Source organism: Carya illinoinensis, chromosome 1 (assembly GCF_018687715.1).
Source record: "Carya illinoinensis cultivar Pawnee chromosome 1, C.illinoinensisPawnee_v1, whole genome shotgun sequence".
NCBI classification, from domain to species: Eukaryota; Viridiplantae; Streptophyta; class Magnoliopsida; order Fagales; family Juglandaceae; genus Carya; species Carya illinoinensis.
In genome coordinates this window covers 20,938,100-20,957,539 of record NC_056752.1, presented here as the reverse complement: position 1 = coordinate 20,957,539, position 19,440 = coordinate 20,938,100, and the positions used below count along the sequence as shown (strand labels likewise).

Below are 19,440 nucleotides of genomic sequence, written 5' to 3'. Positions count from 1 at the left end.
TCCTTAGTCCTTTTTCAGTATTATTGCTCTCCCTTTTACTTCTTTCTTCATTCATCATTTATCTCTCTTCATCTTTTCAATTCTCTTCTTCAAAAAATAAAGAAGAAATTTGGGTAACGGCTAGATTGTGATATTTTAAGATAATTAGTTAAAATAGAAAAAAAAGTTTAGATATTTAAGCTATCGAGAATGCTCATAGACATGATTCATATTCCAATTTTCCCCCGTCAAGCTATTATTAATTGAAACAATTAATAAAAGTTCCCAAGAGAAGAAGAAATTATAAATAGAAAAAAGAGGAGAAAAAATGGAATGAGTGAAGTGTGATTGTGATGTAAAATATTAATATACCCAAAATAGGTAGGGGAAAAGGAGAAAAACAATTGTTTCTAAGGTCCGCATTATTTACTATAGGGATATATTATCATAAGCCCAAAAGGCTCATAGAACAATCGAGGCACGATAGACTTGAATGAAAGAAGACTATTCCAAGAAGAGTTCATCCATCTCACATAAAATTAAATCTTGAGATCTGAAAAACATTATATTATTTTTAACAATGTTAGATACAATTATGAGTTGTGTAAGCATTGCTACTTTGGAAAAAAATAAGGTCTACTATTAAAACATTAATTTTTCATGTAGATTCTAATTTAGTTAATTTCTTTTAAAATGAGTATGTAGTGATTGTGCACTCTATGATCCTGTCGGAGCTCTTGGAACTTCTACCGAGTCAACCCCAACTATGCTTCCCAGGCAACTAAGTTCCTTAGGCCTCAACACGATCCTGCTCGAGGCATTTCGCCTCTAAATGCAACCAGGTGAGCCCCTCCTCGGCCTCAGCCAGCACCTGATTTAGCAACTTTTTCTTCTGCTTGCGCCTCTTGGCATCTTCCCCCAAATGCCGGTTGCGTTTTCTCATATCCTCTACCTCGTCGATCAGCTCTTTAAGCTTGGCGGATAGAACTTCGTTCTGTTGGGCCACCTACTTCAGCTTATAGTACCCGAAGCGGCCCAACGTCCCGAGCTCTCGGTTGGCCTCCTCTAGCTCCCCTAGCTCCTTGCCAATCATTGCAGCCAGTTGATTCGCAGCCTCTCGACATCTACCACCAAACGCCGGTTGCATTTTCTCATATCCTCCACCTCGTCGATCAGCTCTTTAGGCTCAGCGGATAGAACTTCGATCTGTTGGGCTGCCTGCTTCAGCTTATAGTACCCGTAGCGGCCCAATGTCCCGAGCTCTCGATTGGCCTCCTCTAAGTCCCCTAGCTCCTCGCCAATCATTGCAGCCTACAATGAAGAGAACAACAAGAAATTCAGAGGCAAGGGTGGAAAAGGCCTAATGGAATAAGTAATGAGTGAGAGGACTTACCTGGGCAAAGAAGGGTTGCAGCCTTTAGGCCACCCATTCGGTGGTCGTAGCCCATAACTTGTCAAGATCCAAGGTAGGGGCTTGGCCCCCCTCAGCCCCGATGGAAGAGGAAGGGTCAGCAACCCCCAACTGCTAGGAGAAGTTTGGTATCCCCACTTCAGCTTCCTTCTCCTATTCAAAAGGAACCTCTTCAGACTAAATAGGGCCGCCTGACAATGACGCCTGAGGGGACGCCCCCCCTCCCCCCCCCCAATGGGTGGCAAAGAAGGAGCTTATCTCGGAGTCCCAAGAGTCGTCATCGTCACTCAGCACCACAACAGTGTGGGAATCACTAGAACCTTTCCCACAACCCTTACTAGTCAGCTCGATGGAAGAGGACGTGGAAGGAACACTCCTAACATTGGGAAAGGCTGACCTAGCGACACCCCTTGGTCCCCCAACCTTGGTGATGGAAGGGGAAGCGTCAGGGAGGGCCCCCTCCCCTTCCTCCTAACCTCCAACCCCAGTAGTGGTAGGGGAAGCCTCGGGCATGCATAGGTAGTCCCGTATGTTGTCATTGGAAAGGGCCTAGTCGGTGTGCAACTCCAAGAGATGGGCCTTCACCTAAGCAAACATGATGGCTAGTAGAGGCTCTAGGAGGAAGGGAGGAACTCTCAAATAGCCTGCCGGGTACTGTTGGTGGGCCTCTTCTCCCGTGGGGTACTTCTATCCTGAGCTTGACACGAAACAAAATCTCTGGTTCCAATCCTAGACGCTCGAGTGATGCTATTCGAGGGTATCGATCTTCTGATTGGGGACGTGAGCCTAGAAGCTACATATACTCCCCTCGACGCGGTTCACTCGGTAGACGGATAGGACTTAAGTCAAACAAGGCTAGTCCAAGAAGAGTTTTGTCCATCTTATATAAAACTTCATATTATTACTACTATATGTAATTAAGATCAGATCATATGCCGAAGACCATCCAGCTTGGAAATTATAGAAGACATCAGATCATATGCAGAAGACCATCCAGCTTGAAAATTTATCAAAATCCATCGATCACAGAATTGATGTGCGTACTCGGTGGCGCAATGAGCAGCTACAAACCATGTGTTTGGTAACCTACCCCTTTTTTCTATTCCTCAATGCTTTTTGTATTTGGACAGTGGAAAGGATCCACCCCCACTTTTGTAATCCTTTTTTATTATATATATATTAAGCTTGATTAGAAAAAAAAAAGTATAAAAATAAGTTAGACACTATTATTTAAATAAATATAGTATAATAAGTTAGTAACATATATAATAATTTACTAAAGTCTAATAACATGTAATTGAAAACGAATGAGTTTCACTATTAAAAAATTAATTTTTCATGTAAATCCTAATTTACTTAATCTTTTTCAAAATGAGTATGTGATGATTGCACACTCTATGACTATAAATATAATTTTTTTTATTTTTTTTTTTTACTTATCATTGAACGATTCTTAAGAAATGTTTGGATGACGAGGTATTTTAAGATATTTTCTTTTTAAACATTACTTTAACATAAAACATTTTTTGATTTTAAATGATTAACATTTTAATATAATCATTATCTAATACCATCATAACCCAAAAATCAAAACAACTTTTCAAATTTTAAAATAAAAATAATATTTAATAATTATATTTAAACAATTTTTTAACTTTATAATATTTTTATTCAACTTTTACTCTTTATTTTCTTAAAAATTAATAAAACATCTTTACTCAAATCCTTTTCTTAAAAATCAATAATATCCACCCAGACTAAAAAAGTTCCATTAATATTTACTAAAACACATGTGGATTGGTTCATAAAAATGAAATCAATATGCAAACGGAAGATGAAATCTGTTTGGATAAATGAGAAATAAACAAAAATAAAATAAAATAAAAATGAGAGGGTGAATGATTACTCGGCCTTCACAAAACACTCTGATTGCTTGTGGCAACTGAAAGTCCAACTAACCAACCACTGCCAGATCTTTGAAAGAAAAAGATTTATGTTTTTATAGTTTTAAAAATTTTTGAATTGAAATTAAAAATTAAAAAAAGAATCTTAAAACCTTTAAAAAGATTAAGAAATATCAGTAAGTCAAAAGTGTGCAATACTCTATATAAAGTAAAACTCCGACTAAGAAGGGATCTTATTTTCCCGTTTACAAATAATAAAACCTCATGATTCCAATATAAGAATTTGAAATATATATTCCGTTCCTTTACTAGAAATTAAGATTTTCAGTTTTAGAATGTATAAATATCGTATATTATTTTGAAAAAGTTAGATAAATATAGGACTCTGTATGTAGTGTTACTCTTCTAGTAATGAATCATCAAAATATAATTTAAATTTCACAAATATTGTCAAACATAAAAGAATATCACAATTTATAACATCAGAGTTCAGAATAAATTTAATTTTCAAGCACCCACAGTATATGATACCATAGCGCTAGAAGTGAGCAGCATAACATAGGACAGCTCCAAGTGGCTGAAAGGACGATAATAAAAGAGTTAGTTAAGTACAAGACAATCAATACGTAGCACAATTGATTTTAATCACAATTAATCATAAATGAACTGCTGAATAAAAAAAATTGATTTAACATTATGAAAAATATTACTCAGCAGTCCTACACCATATATGAATTGCTGAATAAAAAAATAAAAAAATTCTTCTTCTCAACAAGAATAACTCTAATATCATATATACGAGGAATGTTAAAATTTTGCAACAAACTCATGGATAAGTATCAAATTATATCCATAAGGATTTTTCAATTTTCCCTTCAATGAGGTACTTAAAAGTCAAACAAGGGAACCTTAATTTACTCAAGGTTGTTTATGCCATAAATATGCACCAAATTAATTAGGACACATTGAATTTTCCATTGAAACAAATCAAGATCAGGACAGACCCAAAATAGATTTTAAAACCTTCCTATTACGATCATGATGATAAACCCAAAAATTTTTAATTCATGAAACACACATAAATTTAGTACCATGAAAACTGATTTCAAATCTTGCATGTATTTATAATAAAATCAATATATTTTTATTACAGATAGAGCAGGTGCAAAAGATATAAAAGACAAGATTATAGATGCTCTTAGGAAAAAATTAACTAATTAAATTTACGAAAGACATTGAAATTAGGATAATTAAAGCAGCATATAGCGTATTACGATTAGATTTTTGAAAATTTTAAGTTATTACCTTAGAGGTATAACTTTGAGGGAAGGCACGTGTCGTATTTTGTAAAAATCCTGTCCTCCTTCCCCAAGTCTCTCTTCAAATGACGGGTACATTCTTACGATTTCCAATTTTTGCAGGTTACTGACAAACTGAAGTCCATCTGGAACCATCCTAAGATTGAGGCAATATTCAATCTTCAAATGGTAGAGCTTGGGCATGGATCCTTCCTCCACCTCCCACTCCTCTAAGTCTTTTAAACTATAAAGAATGAGAGACTGAAGTTGAGGAAATCCTCTTACAGAACAAATCATTTTCTTCCCTGTGTAGGCAAATGACCTAAGGTGAAGAATCTTTAAGTTGGGAAGCTTCTCCAAAATCAACATTGGGTCTTTTTCAAGACGAGTATTAGCTAACTTTAACTGGGCAAGATGTTGAGAAATCTGGTCGTGTTCTGGCAATTTCTCTATTTTCCCTAGATGCCGTAGCTGATATATATGAGGACAACGCATTACCATTGGTGTTATAGCCACTGTCTTCTTTTGACTGATCTTAAGAACACAAAGACAATTGAATGTGAAATTTGAAGGCATTAAGTCCTTTCCAAACTCGTCAAATCCAGCCGTCGGATCTTTAACATCACATATGGAAACAGGAATATTCACAAGTGTTTGCAGCTTACTAGCATTAGGTAGTTGCAACTTCTCCCTGAATTTGGCCAACAGAGGTAGATACAGATGCCGCAAGTGCTCCATATTTATGAACACATCATTCGGCACATTATCTGGCCAATACATTTGCCGCAAATCTAGTGTTTGCAAGCACTTCAAATTTCTTAGAGATGGGATACTTCTTACACTAGTATACCTTGGAGATAAGAATCTCAAGTGGATGAGACGATTGATATTAGGGGTGAAATCCATCCCCATATAGACTCTAAGATATTTGAAGTTCCTTAGCAAAGATTTCTCTTTCAAACTCATAGAGAATGTTAGAAAAGACCTTAGGTGAAAATATTTTTGGGATGTCAATGGAAGTGTAAATCCATGTCTCAAGGGACTTGATCTACCACTGATAGCAACTCTTCGAACTTCACCAATGGGAGCTTCTATTTCTTCATTGGACTCATGATCAATATTGATGATGTGGAGAAAGTTTTCCGATTTAGCTTTTTCCACGCAGAAGTCTCGCATAAGATCATGAAGACGACAAGTTTTGATCCTTACAAATGAACTCTTTTGTCCTACTTGTACCATACACCTTTGAACTAGCTCCTGTAAATAACGTTCTCCAACATCCTCCAGTGTTTCCTCGTTACTTCCAATGTGTTGCATTTGATATATAAGACCTTCGGCCACCCACATTTGAATTAACATCCTAGTCCTTATCTCAAAATCCTCTGGGAAATGACCTAAATATAGGAAGCACAATTTCAAATGGGAAGGCAAATCATCATAACTTAAACCCAACACAATGCTGATAGGAAGACCATCCTGTTGATGGATGTATGATTTAACATTTCTATGTACTTGGTTCCACTCTTCTAATGTCTGTTTTGTGGCCAAAAGTCCTCCAAGTACAGTGATGGCCAATGGTAATCCCTTGCAATATCTAACCATCTTTCTCCCTAAAATATTCATATTTTCCATGATTGTACATTTTGCATAGCCAACCACAATATAAACAATATCATTTCTTCTAAATAAATTGAAATAAATAAATAAATAATCTACTGGCTATTTTGAGACTAGAATGCTTTCAATGTCTTATAAAGTGATTGAACCATTGAAACATATGGACTAAAATGTAGAGTATGCAATTGTTATTGAAAGATTGTCCCTCATGATCCATCCAATTTCATCCAATTTAATGTTGTCTTATATTAAAAAAAAAAAAAAAAATCCCTTCAATGAGGATTGATAAACATATTAATTTGTGCCTTGATCTTCCACTTGAAGTCTTGAAAATCTTGACAAGAACTTGATTCATGGGATATTCTCGAATCCTTCCCATCAAAAAAATCAATATGTATGTATATTCCAATACTTAAAATAAATACATGCGTAATTTTGAATATATGTCAAGTTTTCATTCATAGTAATACCATAAACTCATTATCATTGACCAACCTAACAAGTATTTTTATCTTTTGGTCATTTTTCAAGAGGATTTGAGGTTCCGTAGTGAAATCAACCAATTCTAGCAAACTAATTTCATTCTTTTAAGAGAGGCTATAGCTGTAAACGAATATTTTTTCTCTCTTAATTCTTGTTCAAAACGTTAAGTTACCTCGACTACTAAACTAGCAATCTTTCATATCAAACACTTTCAAAAGAAAATCTAGCAGATGAGAATTAGATTATATTGTTTATATACCTTCTGATCTCCTTGATATTGCTAAACCTTGAAGCAATTCCCAGCTGTTTTCATCGTTTAGAAATGGTAATTTGTGAAGGTGGCCACTTGGATCTACTTTCGGAGTCAAGGCTTCATTACGAGAGGTAAGCAATATTCTGCTGTTTGTATCATTCATTGGGAAGGCAGCACGTAAATTGTACCAATCCTCAACATTCCAGATATCATCTAAAATCACCAAACACTTCTTTTGCTGCTGAATTTCAAAAAGTTTCTCAGCAAGCTCTTCATCTCTCAAGCTTCGAATTTCATCTCTCTGGTCTTTAGATGGAGAGATAAGACTAATCAGGACTCCTTCCCAGACATCTCTTGGTTGACATCGTTGAGAGATACATGCCCAAGCACGGCAGTCGAAGTGACTCGTGACTTGTTGATGATTGTAAACCTTTCTAGCAAGAGTAGTCTTTCCAAGACCACCCATACCACATATGGAAACGACTCTATACTTGTATTTGACCTCTTCTGTTAAACATGCCACCACTTCCTTTAGGCTATCCTCCAATCCAACAACAACATTATGTTCAACATGTGCATAAGTTTGCCTTTGCTTTCCTATCTTCTCACTCGAAGAACTCGGGCCTCCACCTTCCATCGAAACAAATTTTATGCCATAATTTTGTAAATGCAAGCTCAATGTAGAAATTCTCTTCGTTATTTCACCAATCTCTGATCTAGTTTGATAAATAGCTTTTGCTTCTCTCAAGATGCAGACAAACGGCCTCTTCAGGACATTTTGTATGCCTCCTCCCTTTCGGGAGCCAACTTTGAGGGCATACCTCTCAATAATATCTTCGGCGTCATAAGCAACATCTCTCATATTTGCAACCCACTGGCGTACACTCTCTCCTTCATTTTGCCTCGCATCTGCATCTTTTAAGAGACTTTGGATCTGTTTGAGCTCAACTTGTAGCTGTTTAACTTGTTTACTCACTCCGGCGAAGGATATTGCTTCTTGTATGAGCAAATTACCAAGCCTTTCCACCACAATAGAGACGATAGCTTCTGCCATTTCTCTGCTGCTTGTCAAAAAAAATACTAATAATAGAAGAAGATATTTGAGAGTTGGATGTAACTCTCGGCTCAAGTTTTGCAAGAAAATATCATGTTATTGATGTGCAACGCGTGGTATCACGACGAGAGGATTCAACCAAAATTGCGTCAAACAAATCGTCCAGCAAGGAGGGTCCACACGGTTTTCACTTCACTTGAACTCGGTTTTCAAATAAAGTTTGAGTATATGGGTTTGGTGGGATGCCTCTTTCATTATTTGCTGGATCCGATCAATACCTGCATATGAAAGTCGTAACTAATTAATGGCAGTAAAGCATTCGTATTAGTTTCATCAAAATTATTTTTAAAATTTAGTTAAAAGTATATATTTTGTATAAAATTAAAATCATTCAGAATATAATTTAATATTAGATTAGTTAAAATAGTAATATAATATTATTTTTTAATAATAATATTTTTAATTTTTTTTTATATTTTACAACTATGCTAACTATATGTTAATTAATAATTTATAAATATAATATTTTAGTCACTATCATAAACATGACTAAAATATAGTACTTCAAAAGTTAAATAGATACTAATTGATAAAATGCAATAGAAATTTTAACGTATAGTCCAAAAAAAATTGATTAGTTCGTCCATGTTCTCATAACCTCACATGGCATTTGTCGTTGAAGAGCGACAACTCAATGCTATAGCTTTTTCTTTTTCTTTTTCTTTGTTTTTTCTTTTTTCTTTTTTTTTTTTTTTTACTTTTGCAGTGTGGTGGGATTAGAAATTAAATGTTGTCGTTTTTCGTGGAATCTTTTTAAATGTTGAAAAATTATAAATGTTTTATTTTTGAATAATGATAGCTTATTATTATTTTACTACTTTTTTTAAAAATAAAAAATAAAAATAAATAAATACATTACAAATAAGTAAAGTAACGGTGAAAGGGATGTAATTCTATCGTTACCCTTTCATTTTTACCTCTTTTCACATTAGGTTCTCTTTTCGCCTTTTCCTCTTTTCGTTTAAAAACAAAAAAGAAATAATTAAAGTGGCTTTGGACTTGACCGACACAAGAATTCTTTTTCCTATTTCCTTGGCCGGCAGCCATTATTGTTTTTTTGTTTTTTGTGTTTTTTTGTTTTTAACCCTGTACAGGCAAATGTAATTTGAAGTGAAAATGATATTTGAAATTATAAAATCGTAAGTATTGTGTAATTGTTATAGAATTATTGAAAAAGAAAGTGAGAGATAGATTTATTATAAAACTTTCTAAAAAGAGAGAGATAGAACACAGAGAAGTTATGAAATTTATGAATTTCTTAAAAAATTCAACGATATATATAGGCGTACAAAGGGAACTATGCTAGCTTACTATGCAGTACTATGTTGACACTATGCACTGTGTATATGTCGGCTATTTACTATGCCAGTTACTATGCAGTACTATGCTGGTACTATACACTATACATTATATCGGCCATTCACTATGCCAGTTACTATGTAGTACCATGCTGGCACTATGCACTGTACATTATGTCGGCCATTCACTATGCCAGTTACTATGCAGTACTATGCTAGCACTATGTACTGTACATTATGTCGGTCATTTACTATGCTAGTTACTATGCAGTACTATGTTAGCACTATGCACTGTACATTATGTCGGCCATTCACTATGCCAGTTACTATGCAGTACTATGCACTGTGTATATATCGGCTAGCTCAAGGTGGTCATACAATTTATTTTACAACAATGTTATTTTACAACACTCCCCCTTTGGATGACCACATATAATGAATATGTCTCGTTAAAACCTTGCCAAGGAAAAACCCTGTGGGAAAAAAAACCAATGGCGAAGGAAAAAGAGTACAATATTCATGTGTACCGTAAAATGCTTTAAGATTGCCTCATTAAAACCTTGCAAAGGAAAACCCAGTAGGATAAAACCTTAGCGAAGGAAAAAGAGTACAATCAGTATAAGTCTTCAAGACATTACTCCCCCTGAAAAGTGCATGATAAAAGGTCTTCAAGTCTCCGCATTCCAATGTTCTGCACAATCTTCTTAAATGTTGCAGTTGGTAATGCTTTTGTGAATAAATCTGCCAGATTATCACTTGATCGTATCTGCTTGATTTTAATTTCACCTTTCTCTTGAAGTTCATGAGTATAAAAGAATTTAGGTGAAATATGTTTGGTTCTATCACCTTTGATATATCCTCCTCTAATTTGAGTAATACAAGCATCATTATCTTCGTATAAAGTTGTTGGGCTATCATTAATCACTGGAATACCACACTTTTCTTGAATATGTTGGATCATTGATCTTAACCAAATACATTCTCGACTTACTTCATGAATTGCAATGATCTCTGAATGATTTGAAGAGGTAGCAGATAATGTTTGTTTGACAGATCTCCATGATATAGCAGAATTTCCATAAGTAAATACATATCCAGTTTGATATCTACCTCTGTGTGGATTTGAAAGATAACCTGCATCTGCATATCCAACTAATTGTGGATTTGAACCATGTTGATAAAATAATCCCATATCAACCGTACCTCGAAGGTATCGAAGGATATGTTTAATGTCATTCCAATGTCTTCGAGTTGGTGCGGAACTATATCTTGCAAGTAAATTAACTGAAAATGCAATATCAGGCCGAGTGCAATTTGCAAGATACATCAGGGCTCCAATTGCACTGAGATAAGGTATTTCAGGACCAAGAATTTCTTCATTGTCTTCACAAGGACGAAATGGATCCTTTTGCACATTAAGTGATCGAACAACCATTGGAGTACTCAGGGGATGAGCTTTGTCCATGTAAAAGTGTTTCAAGACTTTCTCTGTATAATTTGACTAATGAATAAGAATTCCATTTGGCAAATGCTCAAGTTGCAGGCCGAGACAAAATTTCGTTTTGCCAAGATCCTTCATTTCAAATTCATTCTTTAAATATGTAGCGGTTCTTCTGATCTCTTCAGGAGTTCCAACAAGATTTAGATCATCAACATAAACCGCAATAATAACAAATCCGGAGTCTGATTTCTTAATAAAAACACATGGGCATATTGGATTATTCTCAAATCCTTCTTTCAATAGATATTCACTAAGGCGTTTATACCACATGCGTCCGGATTGTTTTAACCCATATAAAAATCTTTGAAGCTTAATAGAATACATACTTCTGGATGTACTCAGATTAGAAGCTTCAGGCATTTTATATCCTTCAGGGATTTTCATATATATGTCATGATCTAATGATCCATATAAATATGCAGTGACCACATCCATCAATTGCATATTCAATCTTTTTATAACTGCCAAACTGATCAAATATCTGAATATGATTGCATCCATAACAGGAGAGTATGTTTCCTCATAATCAATCCCCGGTTTCTGCAGGAAACCTTGTGCAACAAGTCGTGCTTTATATCGCACAATTTCATTGCTTTCATTACGTTTACGTATAAATACCCATTTATATCCAACGGGCATTACACCCTTTGGTGTTTGTATAATTGGTCCAAAGACCTCTCACTTTGCTAGCGAGTTTAATTCAGCTTCAATAGCTGATTTCCATTTTGGCCAGTCATCTCTACATCGACATTCTTCGACAGTTTTTGACTCAATTTCTTCATTACTTCTGGTAATGTCAAGAGCCATTTTATATGAAAATATGTTGTCGACAACAGTTTTATTTCTATTCAAAATTTCTCCTGTACTCATGAAATGTATCGAGATCTTGTTATTTTCAAGTACCTGTCCCTCTTCAAGGGAAGACATTTCATGAAATACCTCTTCAGAAGGTTCTTTCTCAGGAGATTTATTCTCTTCAGGAGCATCAATTACTCTTATGGCCTGTTTTGGTATGGACTCTTCAGGAGTACCAAATTCATTTTGTATTTTCCTCTTCCGAAGAATTTTGTCCTTAGCACCAATAGGCCGTCCACGCTTCAGGCGTATCTTAGATTCGCCTATTGCTATTTTGGCAACTTGTCCTTCAGGGACTGCAATCCTTACTGGAACATTAACAGCAGGAATATATGATTTTACCACACCTTTAGTGTCAGTAAATACATCTGGTAATTGGTTTGCAACACTTTGCAAATGAATAATCTTTTGAACCTCTAGATTACATTCTTTTGTACGAGGATCAAATTGGAAAAGAGCTTTATTTTTCCAAGTAATTTCCTGTCATACTTCAGGCACCGACTTCTCATCACCCAATGTTGGAAAAATGGATTCGTCAAAATGACAATTCTCAAAACGTGCCTTAAACATATCCCCTGTAAGAGGCTCAAGGTATCTGATAATAGATGGAGAATCAAACCCAACATATATTCCAAGTCTACGTTGAGGGCCCATCTTTGTACGTTGTGGAGGTACAATTGGAACATATACAGTACATCCAAAAATACGAAGATGAGAAATATTTGGTTGCTGACCAAATGCAAGCTGTAATGGTGAATATTTGTGATATGCTGATGGCCTAACTCGAATTAATGATGCTGTATGAATTATAGCATGTCCCCAAGCAGAAATATGAAGATTTGATTTCATGAGTAAAGGTCTAGCGATTAGCTGAAGCCTTTTAATCAATGATTCAGCTAAACCATTTTGAGTGTGTGTGTGGGCAACTGGATGTTCAACATCTATTCCTATTGACATGCAATAATTATTAAAAGCTTGAGCTGTAAATTCTCCTGCATTATCCAATCGAATAGTTTTAATTGGATAGTCAGGGAATTGTGATCGTAGCTTAATTATTTGTGCAAGAAGTTTAGCAAATGCAGTATTTCTAGTGGAAAGTAGACAAACATGTGACCATCGACTTGATGCATCAATTAAAACCATAAAATATCTGAACGGTCCACTTGATGGTTGAATAGGCCCACATATATCTCCATGAATTCTTTGTAAAAAAAAATGGAGATTCAAAAACAACCTTTGAGATAGATGGTTTGATAATCAATTTACCTTGAGAACATGCAGAGCATGGATATTCATTGGGTAAGATAATCTTCTGATTCTTTAGGGGATGCCCATACGAATTATCAATTATTCGTCTCATCATTATTGATCCCGGATGTCCAAGGCGATCATGCCAAGTCATAAATATTTTAGGATCAATGCACTTCTGGTGCATTACAACATGTGATTCAATTGTTCTCATTTTTGTATAATACAATCCAGATGAGAGGGCAGACAGTTTTTCTAATACAAGCTTCTGGCTCGAAATTATTTTAGTAATGAGAAGATGCTCTTTATCGTCTTCGTTAATAGTTTCAATATGACAACCATTACGACGTATATCTTTGAAACTTAATAAATTTCTTCTAGATTGTGAAGAAAATAGAGCATCATTAATACAAAATTTGGTACCATTAGGCAACACAATATAAGCTCTTCCGGAACCTTCAATTAGATTCGATGAACCGGAGATGGTATGAACATAGGCTTTACTCAATGTTAGATTTTGAAAATATTTTTTATCCTTAAGAATTGTGAGTTGTAGCACTGTCAGCCAGACATACATCTTTATTATTCATCTCGGAGATAGAAAGTTCATCAATAAGACTCATGATTCTACAAAATATATAAAACTTTCATTACTAAAAAAAACATTACAGAATAAAAATATTTTACAATAATATAAAGGAAATACATTAATTAAAAAGGAACACTTCCATGATCAACTCTACCACTAGAATCCTCAAAGAAATCAGAAACATCAAGACTTGTAATATCTTCTCCATCTATAGAATTTAAAGCATATGATGGTTCAGCAAAATTTGTTTCAAATTTCTTTGTCTTTTCTTTTATGGAAGATTGGTATAAGTCAACCAAGTGCTTAGCTGTACGACAGGTACGAGACCAATGTCCAGTCATACCACATCTATGGCATTCATCTTCATATTTCTTTACAAATTTATTTTGAGGACCTTTGCCCTTTTCTGAGTTGAACCACTTCTGGTGGTACGGTGTATATCTATTATTTTCCTTTTTAGTGTGGTCACTTCTAGGACCTCCACTTCTATAGTTTTTCTTACCACGTCCACGCCCTCTTTTTCTTTGAAAAGATGCACCATTCGCTTCTGGGAATGATGTAAATCTAGTATCATTCACTTCAGGGAATGATATAGAACCAGTAGGACGTGACTGGTGATTTCTTAATAAAAGCTCATTATTTTGCTCAGCTAATAGAAGACAAGATATAAGTTTAGAATATTTCTTGAACTTTCGCTCTCGATACTGCTGCTGCAGGAGCACATTCGAGGCATGAAAAGTAGTATATGTCTTCTCTAACAAGTCATCATCAATGACTTTTTCACAATATAATTTCAATAGCGAGCTAATTTTAAAGAATGTAGAGTTATACTCACTAACACTCTTGAAGTCTTGCAACCTTAGGTGCATCCAATCATGACGAGCTTTTAGGAGGATTACAGTTTTCTGGTATTCATATCTCTCCCTTAAATCATTCCACAAAATAAGTGGATCTTTCACCGTTAGATACTCAGTTTTTAATTCTTCATGAAGATAGTGCCGAAGGAAAATCATTGACTTAGCACGGTCCTGCAGGGACCCTTGATTTCCTTCTTTAATTGTATCTCCCAAGTTCATTGCATCCAAATGGATCTCAGCATCAAGGATCCAAGATAAATAATTTTTTCCAGAAATGTCAAGAGCAACGAATTCCAATTTTGTAAGATTTGACATTTTCTACATATATAAATCAGGAACATAAGTATGTTTAATATTTTATATTCATTTTGAAAACTACAAAAAAAAAATATATTGAAAGACTTACTTGAAGTAGAGGACTATTAGCTTCAAGATCGTCAGAACTCTCGTGCTGATAACGTGTTATAGAACTATCGAAAAAGAAAGAGAGAGATAGATTTATTATAAAACTTTCTAAAAGGAGAGAGAGAGATAGAACTCAGAGAAGTTATGAAACTTATGAATTTCTTAAAGAATTCAACGATATATATAGGCGTACAAAGGGAACTATGCTAGCTTACTATGCAGTACTATGCTGACACTATGCACTGTGCATATGTCGGCCATTTACTATGCCAGTTACTATGCAGTACTATGCTGGCACTATGCACTGTGCATTATATCAGTCATTCACTATGCCAGTTACTATGCAGTACTATGTTGGCACTATACACTGTACATTATGTCGGCCATTCACTATGCCAGTTACTATACAGTACTATGCTGGCACTATGCATTGTGCATATATCGACTAGCTCAAGGTGGTCATACAATTTATTTTACAACAATGTTATTTTACAACAATAATTTTTTTTTTTAAATATGAATAAATACAAAATCTTGACTAGCAGCCATTATTAGTTTTTTTTTTTTTCCCATAGGACAGGCAAATGTAATGTGAAAAAGAAATAATATTTAAAATTATAAAATACGTAAATATCATATAATTTTTTTAAAAAATATAAATAAATATAAGAGAAACTTAATAAAAGTAAATAAATATAATGCAATTATATTACTATTAAGATTTTTTATTTTATTGCTACTAAGATAAATAATATTTTTACCTAAATAGTGTCTCAAATGTGCGTTCCAAATTTTTTTTTTTATGAAAAAAATTTAAATAATGTTGTGTTTTTTTATTTTTTTAAGTATTTATGATGATTAAAAAAATATATAAAAAATAAAATAAAATGCATTGTTAAGATGTATTTTTAGGAGATGTTTCGGTGACTCGGGTGTATTTAGGTATTGAGATACTCTTAATTTTTTTAAATATATTTCATTATTATTTATTATTTTATTATTATTTTTTATTATTATTCATAATATATTTTAACACTTTTGAATACTTAAATTCGTAATATAGTTTTTTTTTTTTTTTCTGTAGAAGAGAAAAAGAAGCACGGAAAGTAGGGGTGGGCAACGGGGCCCCGCACCCCGCTACCCCGCCCCCGTTCGCCCCGCCCCCGCACGACGGGGCGGGGTGCACCGCCCCGCATGGGCCGGGTTGGGGGCCCCCGCCTCGCATCTAGTCCCCCTAGCGAGGGCGGGGGGCGGGGAGAGCCCAACCCCGCCCCGCATTTCCCCCGCCCCGCCCTCACCTATATATATATATATTATATATATATATAAACATAAATATTTATATTTACAAAAACATAAATATATGTTTATATATATAAATATATATTTATATTTTACAAATTGTGTATATATAAATATATATATTATAATTTGTTAGACTTGTTCACAAATTATGCATTAGCAAATTTAAAAACTATATAGTTTAAAAACTACTGCACTACAACTTACACAAAATATGCATTAGTAAATTTAAAAATGAGATAATTTTTAAATTATAGTCATATTTACAAAATTTAAATTTACAATTTAGATCTAAACATATATTTTTTATCACTTTTAGATCTAGAAATAATTTTTTAAAATAATAAAATATAGTTAATATTTGAAGTGAAAATAAAGCGGGGCGGATTGGGTATCCGCCCCGCACCCCGCCTAGTGGGGCGGGGTACCCCGTCCCAGGGATGCAGGGGAGGGTGGCGGGGAGGAAAACCCCACCCCCCGCATGGTGCGGGGCGGGGTGCGGGGAGGGGGCTACCCCGCACCGTATGGTGCGGGTAGCACCCCTAACGGAAAGAGTAGGGTCCACACCAAAACCGCGTGAAACACATGATATCCTTTGTACATGTTTTATTCCTTTTATTGGCCCATGCTCGAAGCAATTCAGAAGAAAAAGGGCGCGTATGGGCCCCTCGAATTGATATATTCAAGTAATGATTCCGAAATGTGTCGGTTGTTAGCGTGGCTGACTAATATTAAAAAGAAAAATGGACAGTAAAGAAAGAAAAAAAATGAAAATAGGAGAACGGTAAGAAAAGTGAATAAAATAAGAAAACAGTTACATATAAAGATTTATTTGATTTGGTAATTTGCTTACATTTATAGAGCTTCAAATAATTTTATTATCTTGAGAAATAATAAAATATATTTTGATATAAAATTACACTATTTCATGCGATTATACTGTTTATAATAAACATATATATATATATATATATATATATATAATTGTATAGTAGAAATCTTAATTTCACAATTCTTGAATTATTCACTTCACAGAAGTGTTGACTGTCAAGCAAATTTCGAGTGAATTCTCTGTCAAATGTTCTCACGAGTAAGTATCGAGCGAGCTCTCTATTTGAGTTTCGTTCGAGCGATTTGTTGCTCGAATGTCGAGTGAATATCTTGTTTGGCGATTATTGAGTCATAAATAAGGTCAAAAACTTTCCAGGGACATGAGGGTTGACCATATTTGCTTAGGCTTAGGCATACTAGCCCTAACTTACTGTATCAAATAATATCAGTTTATAAATTTATTTTTATATATCTAAAATAAATATTAAAAAAATAACGAAAAAAATGTATTTGTTATGAAACTAATGAAAAGAGAGAGAGGGAAAGACAAAGAGAGAGAAGGAAAGAGAGATGAAAGAATGCGTAGGATTCAATATTGAAAACTTTGAAGAATACCTATATATATAGGAGTACAAAGGAGATCTTGGCAGTTATAACTGATGACTAAGGACCGTCAATTATGACGGCTACGGGCGGTCATAATTGACGGTTAAGGATGATCAATTATGACGACTACGGGTAGTCATAAATGACGGCTACGGGCGGTCAACTATGATGGCTAAGGGCGGTCAATAATGACAGCTAAAGGTGGTCATACAAGTCGGTTTATAACACTTCCCCTTTGGATGACCACATATAAAGTATATGCATCGTTAAAACCCTGTGGAAAAAAACTAATGGGGAAGGAAAAAGAGTACAGTATTCATATGTACCGCCAATTGTTTTAGGATTGTCTCATTAAAACCTTATAAAGGAAAACCCAATGGGAAAAAAACTTTAGCGAAGGAAAAAGAATATAATCAGTACTAGTCTTTAAAACATTTACTCCCCCTGAAAAGTGCATTATGATAGGTTTTGAAGTCTTCGCATTCTAATGTTATGCACAATCTTCTTAAATGTTGTAGTTGGTAATGTCTTAGTGAATAAATCTGCCAAATTATCACTTGATCGTATCTGCTTGAGATCAATTTCACATTTTTTCTTATGAATTGCAATGATCTCTCTGTATGGATCTGAAAGATAATCTGCATTCGTATATCCATCTAATTGTGAACTTGATCCATGTTGATAAAATAATCTCATATCAATCGTACCTCGAAGGTAACGAATGACATGTTTAAGACCATGTGATGACCCGCTTTCGCGTGCATTTTCACTGAAAGGTTGTTTTTATTTTAATTAATATATTAGTTTATTTATTTTAATTTATTGCGTTTTAAAATTGGTTTTAATTTATTTGATGATGTGTTTTATCTCTTTTAGTCTTTTTACTGTTTTTAATCTCGTTTTGGCGGGTTAGTTTTGTTTTCCCGGAATGAGGATTAGACCTCATCTTTTTTCCTACATCTCCTTTTTTTCCTTTTTCCTTTTTTCTTTTTCTCTTTCTTTTTCTTCTTTCTTTTTCTTTTTCTTTCTTTTCTTTTTCTTCTTTTTCCTTTTCTTCCCCGTGCGCGTCGACCCCGTCTCTCTCTCTCTCCTCCTCTCTCTCGCCGGAGCTGCTTCCTGCCCTCGACCCGCCACCGTCCCGCCACCGTGTGGCACACCGCCCATACCGTTCGACTCCCCTCCCTCCGGCGCACCTCCCCACCAATTTCTAGCCCCCATCCGGCTGGCCGTTTGGCCGGAAAACCCCCTTAAAGCTCCCACGATTTTTGCCTCGATCCGCCGCCGTCGCTCCACCTCCGGCCACCATTTCTTCACCACTTCATCACCGGTCTCTTGCCGTCCTAACCCACCTATTTTCGGCCTCCAATGGTCACCGGAACAGCTCCCGCGAGCTAGTTTTCCTTTTTGGGAAATCCGGCCTCTCTCCGCCGTTTCTGCCGCCACCCACGGCCAACTACCACTTCCAATAGTTTCATAATCATCCCTAGACCATTCCCTATCAATCCCAAGCCCTGGTTTGTCCCCGTTCAAAAGTGGGTATTTTACAACCCATGGCCACAGTGAATTTTCACTTTAACATAAAACATTTTCGATTTTATATTTTTAATTTTTTTATCTAATAATTATCTAATACTATCCTAATCCAAAAATCAATATAACCTTTTAGATTTTAAGATAAAAATTATATTCAAATAATTTTTTTAATTTTATAATATTTTTATTCAACTTTTACTCTTTTCTTTTTTTTTTTTCAAAATTCAATAAAACAACTTCACTTAGATCCTTTTTCTACTATATATCCAACCGTCCAAGCATGCCCAGACTAAAAAAGTTCCATTAATATTTACTAAAACACGTGGATTGGTTCATAAAAATGAAATCAATATGCA

At 34.9% G+C, this 19,440-nt stretch overlaps 1 protein-coding gene and 1 long non-coding RNA gene across 4 annotated transcripts; both read right to left on the bottom strand.

The window, feature by feature from the left end:
• Nucleotides 1-529: 529 nt before the first annotated feature.
• On the bottom strand, nucleotides 530-2,870 carry LOC122313173. The gene is made up of 2 exons (XR_006243310.1): nucleotides 1,373-2,870; nucleotides 530-1,290 (listed from the first exon to the last, which is right to left on the bottom strand). It is a non-coding gene; the product is annotated as an uncharacterized LOC122313173 (long non-coding RNA).
• Nucleotides 2,871-3,703: 833 nt separating this feature from the next.
• Nucleotides 3,704-8,226, bottom strand: LOC122313158 (putative disease resistance protein At1g50180). 3 transcript variants are annotated; one of them, XM_043127927.1, is made up of 3 exons: nucleotides 6,952-8,226; nucleotides 4,600-6,202; nucleotides 3,704-3,871 (listed from the first exon to the last, which is right to left on the bottom strand). In XM_043127927.1, exons 1-3 carry the CDS (start codon nucleotides 7,997-7,999, stop codon nucleotides 3,802-3,804), a joined length of 2,721 nt encoding a protein of 906 aa, XP_042983861.1. In that variant the 5' UTR covers nucleotides 8,000-8,226; the 3' UTR covers nucleotides 3,704-3,801. The 3 variants fall into 3 exon arrangements, with proteins under 3 accessions (XP_042983861.1, XP_042983852.1, XP_042983869.1); XM_043127918.1 differs by having other exon boundaries at nucleotides 4,600-6,235; nucleotides 6,952-8,225; XM_043127935.1 differs by having other exon boundaries at nucleotides 4,600-5,986; nucleotides 6,952-8,225.
• Nucleotides 8,227-19,440: the final 11,214 nt, after the last annotated feature.